Source organism: Heterodontus francisci, chromosome 6, assembly GCF_036365525.1.
Source record: "Heterodontus francisci isolate sHetFra1 chromosome 6, sHetFra1.hap1, whole genome shotgun sequence".
In the NCBI taxonomy this organism is placed as follows: Eukaryota; Metazoa; Chordata; class Chondrichthyes; order Heterodontiformes; family Heterodontidae; genus Heterodontus; species Heterodontus francisci.
This window is the reverse complement of record NC_090376.1, coordinates 119313093-119323987: the sequence shown is the minus strand read 5'-3', so window position 1 is coordinate 119323987 and position 10895 is coordinate 119313093. Positions and strand designations below refer to the sequence as shown.

The following is a 10895-nucleotide window of genomic DNA, read 5'->3' as shown; positions in this document are numbered from 1 at the left end:
TGGGAGGGGGAGAGCAGGGAGGGAGAGGGACGAAGGGGAGGGGGAGAGCAGAAACCCAGCTCCTGATGCAGATTGGGAAGTGGAAATCAGCTGAGTTCCAATCTGTGTTCCCATTAGGGCAGGTTGTGCTGGAGAAGTCTTGGCCCAGGAGATGGGAGTGGTGATTAACCATCGTCATCGTCCTGTTTAAAATACGACAGTGTTTAGCTCTTGAGCTCTTTGTATTAAATATTCAAACAAAAATAACACCTTCGGCTGAGGAACTGGGAAAGAATTGTTTCTTCTACAAAAGCAGGATAGTTATTTTAAACTTGAAAAGAACCTTGGTTAGATCACATGACAACCCCTGATTTACAAAGCTCAGTGTCAGGAGAGATTCATCATGAGATTCCCCAAACCTCTCCCCTCACCCTCACCCCCACCTCCCCTCTCCCCCTCTCCCTCACCCTCACCCCCTCTCCCCTCACCTCACCCCCTCTCCCCTCACCCTCTCTCCCCTCACCTTCACCCCCTCTCCCCTCACCCTCACCCCCTCTCCCCTCACCCTCTCTCCCCTCACCCTCACCCCCTCTCCCCTCACCCTCACCCCCTCTCCCCTCACCCTCTCTCCCCTCACCCTCACCCCCTCTCCCCTCACCCCTCTCCCCTCACCCTCACCCACCTCCCCTCACCCTCACTCCCTCTCCCCTCACCCCCTCTCCCCTCACCCTCACCCCCTCTCCCCTCACCCTCACCCCCACCCCCTCTCCCCCTCTCCCCTCACCCTCACCCCCTCTCCCCTCACCCTCACCCCCTCTCCCCTCACCCTCTCTCCCCTCACCTTCACCCCCTCTCCCCTCACCCTCACCCCCTCTCCCCTCACCCTCTCTCCCCTCACCCTCACCCCCTCTCCCCTCACCCTCACCCCCTCTCCCCTCACCCTCTCTCCCCTCACCCTCACCCCCTCTCCCCTCACCCCATCTCCCCTCACCCTCACCCACCTCCCCTCACCCTCACTCCCTCTCCCCTCACCCCCTCTCCCCTCACCCTCACCCCCTCTCCCCTCACCCTCTCTCCCCTCACCTTCACCCCCTCTCCCCTCACCCTCACCCCCTCTCCCCTCACCCTCACCCACCTCCCCTCACCCTCACCCCCTCTCCCCTCACCCTCACCCCCTCTCCCCTCACCCTCACCCCCTCTCCCCTCACCCTCACCCCCTCTCCCCTCACCCCTCACCCCCTCTCCCCTCACCCTCTCTCCCCTCACCCCTCACCCTCACCCTCTCTCCCCTCACCCTCACCCCCTCTCCCCTCACCCTCACCCACCTCCCCTCACCCCCTCACCCTCACCCACCTCCCCTCACCCCTTCACCCTAAACCCCTCTTCCCTCACCCTCACCACCTCTCCCATCCCCACCACCTCTCCCCTCACCCCCTCACCCCACCCACCTCCCCTCACCCTCAACCCCTCTCCCCTCACGCTCACCACCTCTCCCCTCAACCTCACCACCTCTCCCCTCAACCCTCACCACCTCTCCCCTCATTCCCACCACCTCTCCCCTCACCCTCACCACCTCTCCCATCACCACCTCTCCCCTCATCCCCACCACCTCTCCCCTCAACCCTCACCACCTCTCCCCTCATTCCCACCACCTCTCCCCTCACCCTCACCACCTCTCCCCTCATCACCCCTCCCCTCATCCCCACCACCTCTCACCTCACCCTCACCACCTCTCCCCTCACCCTCACCACCTCTCCCCTCACCCCCACCACCCCTCCCCTCATCCCCACCACCTCTCCCCTCATTCCCACCACCTCTCCCCTCACCCTCACCACCTCTCCCCTCACCCCCACCCCCTCTCCCCTCACACCCACTCTCCCCTCATCCCCACCACCTCTCCCCTCATTCCCACCACCTCTCCCCTCATTCCCACCACCTCTCCCCTCACCACCCCTCCCCTCATCCCCATACCCTCACCCTCACCACCTCTCCCCTCATCCCCACCACCTCTCACCTCACCCTCACCACCTCTCCCCTCACCCCCAACCCCTCTCCCCTCACCCTCACCACCTCTCCCCTCATCCCCACCACCTCTCCCCTCATCCCACCACCTCTCCCCTCACCCTCACCCCCTCTTCCCTCATCCCCACCACCTCTCCCCTCACCACCTCTTCCCTCAACCCCACCCCCTCTCTCCTCATCCCCACCACTTCTCCCCTCATCCCCACCACCTCTCCCCTCACCCTCACCCCCTCTCCCCTCATCCCCACCACCTCTCCCCTCACCACCTCTTCCCTCATCCCCACCCCCTCTCCCCTCACCCTCACCACCTCTCCCCACACCCCCACCCCCTCTCCCGTCACCCTCACCCCCTCTCCCCTCATCCCCACCCCCTCTCCCCTCACACCCCCTCTCCCCTCATCCCCACCAGCTCTCCCCTCACCCTCACCACCACTCCCCTCAACCTCACCCCCTCTCCCCTCATCCCCACCCCCTCTCCCCTCATCCCCACCAGCTCTCCCCTTACCCTCAGCAACACTCCCCTCACCCTAACCCTCTCTCCCCTCATCCCCACCAGCTCTCCCCTCACCCCCACCACATCTCCCCTCACCCTCACCACCACTCCCCTCACCCTCACCACCTCTCCCCTCACCCTCACCATCTCTCCCCTCACCCCCACCACCTCTCCCCTCACCCCCACCCCCTCTCCCCTCACCCCCACCACCTCTCCCCTCATCCCCACCGTGCATCCCTTCATGTGTAGCTCAGGATCCTTCTTCCAATTCTCGGCCAGGTTAGTTTTTCCAGAATTTATTCTGACAATTCTGATTGTTGGTTGGAGGACACTTGGAGAACACGGAACAGTTCTGGTCTCCATAAAGGAAACAGAGGCATTGGGAAGGTGCAAAAACGATTTACAAAGGATGATTCCAGAACTGAGAGGTTATACCTGTCAGGATAGATTGAACAGGCCGGGGCTGTTTTCTCTTGAAAAAGAGGTGACCTGATCGAGGTCTTTAAAAATATGAAGGGATTTGATAGGGTAGATGTAGAGAAGACGTTTGTAGGAGAGACAGAAACAAGGGTCCATAAATATAAGGTAGTCACTGATAAATCCAATAGAGAATTTAGGAGAGAGTTGTTTGCCCAGGGAGTGGTAAGAATGTGGGACTCACTACCACATGGAATGGTTGAGGCGAATAACGTAGATATATTTAAGGGGAAGCTGGATAAACACCTGAGGGAGAAAGGAAGAGAAGGATATGGTGATGGGGTCAAATGAAGAGGGGGTGGGAGGAGGCTCGTGTGGAACATAAACACCAGCATAGATCAGTTGGGCCGAATGGCCTGTTTCTGCGCTGTTAATTCTATGTAATTCTTGTACAGTTCATAGTTATGACTTTAGAATGGGATCAATTTCATGTTGAGAAATTAGCCCCTTTCTTCTGTTACTGGTTGCACCTTTTGTGATTGTGAGGTGCCTTTTGAAGTGACAGTCTTGCTCCTGTTGAATGGTGTTTCTGTGCAGTTGTACAGCACATTGCTGCCCTCTCCTGTTAACACCTTGTTAATACATCACCTGGAAATGTTATTTACAGTACAGTCGGGGCAATGAATATAATTTGAAAAGAAATCACTATTTGAACGTGAAAAGACTGGGAGGAAAGGGCAGGGAAGTGGGAAATTAGAGTCTACAGCTCCGGCTGAAGAGCTAGCACAGGTGCAATGGGCTGAATGGCCTCTTCCACTCAGTAATTCCTGCCTTGTGGTGTCTCCCCTTTTCTTTGTTACCAGTCTTCCCACAGTGATGACAGATAAAGTCGAGCGACAGGTATCTTATAAACAGAGGACACTAACATTGTTTTTCTCTTTTCTTGCCCCTCTGCCCTGCTTTACTCTCTGCAGCCAGTTTCTGCGTCTGCCGCTCACGTGTTAGGAGAAGTGTGCCGGGAGAAGCAAGAAGCTGCCATTCCTCTGGTCAGACTCTTCTTGCATTATGGAAAGATTGTCCCCTTCATCAGTGCGATTGCAAATGCTGAAATAAACAGGACCTTGTGAGTAAAAAGAAAAATCATCAACTCGCTGATTCCGACAGGTGTTTAAATAAATAAACAAAATACTATCTCCGTTTCCTCATTTCTCTCTTTACTCCATTATCGCATACTCTGACTCCCGTTCCGGCAAAACCTCACTTTTAAAATACTGATCCTTTGTTTACAAATCTCTCCGTGGCCTCGCTCCTCCCTATCTCTGTAATCCCCTCCAGACCCACAACCCTCCGAGATCCCTGCGCTCCTCTAACTCTGGCCTCTTGAGAATCCCCAAATTTAATCACTCCACCATTGGTGGCCGTGCTTTCAGCTGTCACGTCCCTGAGCTCTGGCAGTCTCTCCTCCTTTAAGACTCTTAAAACCTGCCACTTTGACCAAACTTTTGGTCATCTGTCCTAATATGTCCTTATGTGGCTCGATGTCAGTTTTTGTTTGATAACGCTCCAGTGAAGCACCTTGGGATGTTTTACTGTGTTAAAAGCGATATATAAATGCAAGTTGCTGTTGCTTTCTATCAAGAGGAAGGCAGCACTGATGCCAGATGAGCCCCTTTCAGCCCGACCCTGGGTTGCTGTACCTGACTGCTCCCCTGATTGGGGGTGTTCAGTTGGAAATTCCTGCCCCCCCCTTCCCCCACCGCCACCCCAGCAGGATGGGAAAGACCTGGGGTGGAATTTTATGCTCTTCCCCCGGGGCAGGTTTGGAGGCGGGGAGAGCATACAATCGGGTGGGATGGTGCTGGGTGGGGTGGGCGGGGGGTTCCTGCCTCCGCCAAAATTTAGTCCACGGTGGGAAGGCCTGTGAACAGCCTTCCCGGCCCGCTGTCAATTGAGGCACTTAACTGGGCAATTAACCCCCAATTAAGGGCCTCTTCTCCCCTACAGTCGGAATTACCCGTGTGGTAGGCGACCCTGTCACTGCTTGGGAAGCACGGCATGAAAAACCATGTGAGCTGCTTCCCGGCTCTGGATAGGGGTGGGAGGTCGCTCATTCAAAGGCACAGTGCCTGAATGAGGGAACTAGCATTGGGAAGGGTTGGGGCCTGCTGTGGGCCACTGTTCCCTTCCCCGCCCTTGCTGCTGACCCCCTCCCCTGCGACCCCCCCCCCCACTCCGCGAGATCTCTCCTGCCCTGACCTACTTGAGGCCTGGCTCCAGCAATGCTCCTCAGCCTCCAGGACAGTTAACCCCAGCAGCAACCTCCGCCTCCGCAGTGGCACTACCAGCCTCTGACTGGCTGGCAGCACTCCAAGGGCAGGACTTCTGGCAATGGAGTCCTAGAATCTATGGAGGACCGGCCACTGTCCACTTAAATACCTGATTGGTACTAAATACGGCAGGCTTTCCGGAAAGAGAGGTGACACGGGGATCTCGGCATCGGTTTCTCCAGACATCGAGACCCCTGCTGCCAGGATAAAATTCCCCTCTGATGTTTGTCAACAAGCAAAGAGCCACCATTAGCTGAACATGTCACTGTCAGAGGTCAGACCATTGTTGTGGTCTTTGAGAAGCTGTGAGGAGAATGTTGAATATGGAAAATCTTTTGGCAGACTCCTGGTGGAATGATCAGACTCTCGCAGACTCTTAGTCACCGTCTCCTTCTGCAGAACTTTAGTCACTGTGCTGCCATCCTGTGAGCCATACAGATTTGTTCCTTTTCAGGGATCCAAACACCATCTTCAGAGGGAACTCCTTGACCTCCAAGTGTATTGATGAGACGATGAAACTAGCAGGAAGGAATTATCTGCAGGTCACACTGAAGCCCATTGTTGATGAGGTGAGCAGCACTTGGCAGGGTTACTGGTTTACGATATTGAGTTCAAAATCAAAACATCACACTAAAGGCCGGCTACCCGACCCGAACCCGCAGGACCCAACGACATGCGTCGGGTTCGGGTCAGGTCGGGTCGCACTTCTGGGTCCGGCATTCGGGCCCGGGTCGGGTCAGGCTGGGTTGGACACGCTCTATCACAACTTCAGCTAAGTCGCTCCACTGTTAATGTAATTTTTGGACTAGAAAGGTGGTTTTGTTACAGTTTTTGTAAGCTTGTGCAGATCAGCAACAAAGTGAAAAACGGAAGGTAGGTTAACTGATGGTTGGGTCGGATGTGGTTCGGTCGGGCTGGGGTTGGGTTTCATTTGCAGACCCGAGCCGGCCTTTACATCACACAACGCATGCGCATACACACACACAAAATCACACAGACGTACACACACAAAATCACACACGCACACAATCACACAGACACACACACACAAAAACACACACACACAAAATCACAAACACACACACAATCACACAGACGCACACACACACAAAATCACACACGCACACAATCACACAGACGTACACACACACAAAAACACACACACACAAAATCACAAACACACACAAAATCACACAGACGCACACACACACAAAATCACACACGCACACAATCACACACGCACACAATCACACACAGACGTACACACACACACATACACACACACTCACACACACACTCACTCACACACACACTCTCTCTCTCACTCACACACACTGTCACACATACTCACACACACACTCACTCACTCACACTCACTCATTCTCTCACACACACACCAACACACACTCACACACACACACACACTCACTCACACACACACTCAGTCACTCACACACATGCATTCAGTCACTCTCTCACACACACACACACACATACTCAGCAACACATACTCACGCTCATACCCACTTACAGACACACACTCATTCCCTGGACTCGCAGTGTTTATCTGGTGTGGTATAATTTATAATTTAGACCTTTGGATTATTTAAATCAAACTGGAAGATCAGCCCTGATCTCATTGAATGGTGGAATAGGCTTGAGGGGCTGAATGGCCTCCTCCTGATCCTCTGCTCCTCAGTAACATGAACAGAATCAGGGAATTCCGTCCTCAAAACACCAGCAAAACATCTCAGAATCCCTCGTAATGAAACCGGAATTTAACCTATTCAGTCACTGCTGGTCAAAGGGACAGTTGCTAATTTTAAACTGGAACAGAAAATGCTGGAAACATGTTACATGTCACTCAGTATCAGAGTCTGTGATAGGCGAACCTTTCAGCAGTCTCAATTTAAATCAGCATGTGAATCTAAGATAAATGAGGTTTGCAGTACATCAGACGGGCAGCACAGTGGCGCAGTGGTTAGCACTGCAGCCTCACAGCTCCAGCGACCCGGGTTCAATTCTGGGTACTGCCTGTGTGGAGTTTGCAAGTTCTCCCTGTGTCTGCGTGGGTTTCCTCCGGGTGCTCCAGTTTCCTCCCACATGCCAAAGACTTGCAGGTTGATAGGTAAATTGGCCATTATAAATTGCCCCTAGTATTGGTAGGGAAATATAGGAACAGGTGAGGATGTGGTAGGAATATGGAATTAGTGTAGGATTAGTATAAAAATGGATGGTTGATGGTCGGCACAGACTCGGTGGGCCGAAGGGCCTGTTTCAGTGTTGTATCTCTAAAAACTAAAAAAAAAGACAGGTATCTAAAGGAGAACATGTTTTAGGGCTCACCGTTTGCAGATTGAATTCCAATTTTGCTGTAATCTTGGCTAACATGGAGTTGCGGAATGGTTCTGAGCTAAGTGAAGGTCTCAAAATGATGAGTTAGTCATCGAGTCATGTTGTTTTAGGATTAAATAAAGACGTCTGCATTATTTAAGTTGACTGAAAGATATTAGGACACTTGATTCCTAAATGATCTTTTGTCATTTATTTCACAGATATGTGAAGTCCACAAGCCGTGTGAAATTGACCCAGTTAAACTGAGGGATGGTGAGAACCTGGAATCTAATATGGTAAGAATGGTCGGTGTTTGTAATCAGCAGTCTGCAAGGTCGATTTAATAAAGATCAGTGTCTGAACTTCAGGTGGTTCAGTGGTTATTATTCCTGGGCTGGTAACCCTGGAGGCCTGGATGAATAATCCTGAAACTACAGATTCAAATCTAATCATGGCAGTTTGAGATTTTGAATTCAATTCATTAAAAAAAAAATTTGGATGTAAATATAAAACTGGGAGCAGTAAAAATAACCATGAAGTTGTCGGATGTTCATAAAAACTGATCTGGTTCACTAATGTCCCTTAGGGAAGGAGACCTGCCGTCCTTACCCAGACTGGGGCTGTTTGTGACTCCAGTCCCACACCAATGTGGTTTGACTCTTAACTGTCCAATTTTATTTGATAACACTTCTGTGAAGCACCTTAGGACTGTTTTCTACGTTAAGGGCACTATATAATGCATGGTGCTGTTGTTTAACTGCTGAACTGACCTCTCAAGTTGTACCAAACTGTTACTAAGATTAATCACTTTGAGCACACCTTCATCACACAGACTGCAGCGGCTCACCACTGCTTTCCCCACATCCCGAAAATTAATATTTTAAAAAGTCAGTGCTTCTCCAGTCTGCTATAATTATGGAGGAGAATTTTTGGAGACTGTGTTGCTGGTGAGAGTCCTGCAGTATGAGTCTCTGTTGGGAACTGAGCGTATTTTTGCCCTTCTCCCTTTATCATCGTCATTGATTTCAATGCCCTGAAATTTGGGAGCACTGATCTCTGCACCCCATTCCCCCAGTTCACATTTCTGTCCTATGAGACTCACAGGAACAGGAGGAGGCCATTCAGCCCCTCGAGCCTGTTCCACCATTCAGTTTGATTATGGCTTATCTGTATTTTAACTCCATTTACCGGCCTTGGTTTCCTAACACTTAATCCCCTTACCCAACAAAAATCCATCAGTCCCAGTTTTGAAATTTTCAGTTGACCCTCAGCTGCAACAGCCTTTTTGGGGACAGAGTTCCAGATTTCCATTCCCCTTTGTGTGAAGAAGTGCTTCCTGACATCACCCCTGAACGGCCTGGCTCTAATTTTAAGATTCTGCCCCCGTGTTCTGGACTCCCCCCACCAGAGGAAATAGTTTCTCTCCATCGACCCAATCAAATCCTTTAGTCACCTTAAACATCTCAATCAGATCACTCCTTAATCTTCTATACTCAAAGGAGTAGAGTCTCTGAAGATATATCCCGTGCTGTTACCATGTCAACAAATGTTTCGATTGCTTACGTGTAAACAGGATTACCGCTGTTGATTTTATTTCAGGATAACCTCAGGCAATACGTTGAAAGAATTTTCAACGTCATCACGAGATCAGGCATGAGTTGCCCCACAGTCATGTGCGACATCTTCTTCTCATTGAGAGAATCAGCTGCCAAGAGGTTCCAAGGTAAAGCCTGATATCCTCACTGCTTAAGCCAATCGTTGAGCGGTTACATTAAACTTGTATTAAATCTTGGCCAGACTCCACTGGGAGCACTGTGCACAGGTTCCGGTCTCCACATTATAAATCAATATACAGCCACTAGAGAAGGTGCAGAGGTTTATAGGGGTGATATCAAGGATATTCTTTATCCAGAGAGTGGTGAAAATGTGGAACTTGCTACTACATGGAGTGGTTGAAGCGAATAGTATAGATGCATTTAAGGGGAAGCTGGATAAACACATGAGGGAGAAAGAGATAGAAGGATATGTTAGTAGGGTGAGATGAAGAGGGGTGGGAGGAGACTCGTGTGGAACATAAACACCAGCATGGACCAGTTGGGCCGAATGGCCTGTTTCTGTGCTGTAAATACTATGTAATTAAAAAGGACTATTTTTTAGTCTTCCTTTCCTGCTCATAAACTCATCCTGTCTATCCCAGTAAATGAAGCAGATGTAAGGGGTCCCTTAGCACTGGGTGAAGGGACCTCTCCCAGTGTCCTGGCCAATATGCTTCCCTCAATCAACATCTCCTAAGAACAGATTAGCTGGCGACTTTTGCTTTATGCATTTACACAGATAACAGTGACTGCACTCCAGAAAATAAAAATTAAGCATGAACAACAACAATTGCATTTATACAGCACCTTTAACATAGTAAAATGTCCCAAGGTGCTTCACAGCAGCGCAATCAGCCAAAAATTGTCATGAATCACATATGGAGATATTAGGACAGGTGACGATAAAGCTTGGTCAAAGAGGTAGGTTTTAAGGAGCATCTTAAAGGAGCAGAGGGAGGTGGAGCAGTTTAGGGAGACATTTCCAGAGCTTAGGGCCCAGGCAGCTGAACACATGGCCGCCAATGGTGAAGCAACTAAAATCAGGGATGCTCAAAAGGTCAGAATTAGAGGATAGCAGAGATGAATGATTTTGGGATGTCCTGAGAGATTAGGTAAAAACAGAAAGTGCTGGAAATACTCAGCAGGTCTGGCAGCATCTGTGGAGAGAGAAACAGAGTTAATGTTTCAGGTCAGTGACCCTTCATCAGAACTGGCAAAGATTAGAAAAGAATTAGGTTCTAAGCAAATGAAAGGGGATGTTGGGTGGGGAAGAGAACAAAAGGGAAGGTGTTTGATAGGGCAGAGGGCAGGAGAGATGAAATAACAAAGCTGTCCTGGGACAAAGGCAAAGAGTGTGTTAAATGCTTGTGGTGAAAGACAAAGCATTAGTTCAGAGAGAGTGTTAATAGCAGAATAATGAGCAGCTCTGACTACATGAAAACCAGGCACATTAGAATTTAGAATTAGAATTAGAACATTACAGCGCAGTACAGGCCCTTCGGCCCACGATGTTGCGCCGACCATCTGACCTACACTATTCCATTTTCATCCATATGTCTATCCAATGACCACTTAAATGCCCTTAAAGTTGGCGAGTCTACTACTGTTGCAGGCAGGGCGTTCCACGCCCCTACTACTCTCTGCGTAAAGAAACTACCTCTGACATCTGTCCTATATCTTTCACCCCTCAACTTAAAGCTATGTCCCCTCGTGTTTGCCATCATCATC

General features: G+C 50.6%; 1 protein-coding gene across 4 annotated transcripts in view; it reads left to right on the top strand.

Moving 5' to 3' along the window:
* Window positions 1–10895, top strand: part of rasa3 (RAS p21 protein activator 3) — a 164808-nt gene that overhangs the window by 134202 nt on the left and 19711 nt on the right. For all 4 annotated transcript variants that reach the window (XM_068034186.1, XM_068034187.1, XM_068034185.1 and 1 more), the window contains 4 exons: window positions 3886–4034; window positions 5693–5807; window positions 7794–7868; window positions 9172–9295. In XM_068034186.1, coding sequence (XP_067890287.1) covers window positions 3886–4034; window positions 5693–5807; window positions 7794–7868; window positions 9172–9295 — 463 coding nt within the window. The remainder of the gene's footprint in view (window positions 1–3885; window positions 4035–5692; window positions 5808–7793; window positions 7869–9171; window positions 9296–10895) is intronic.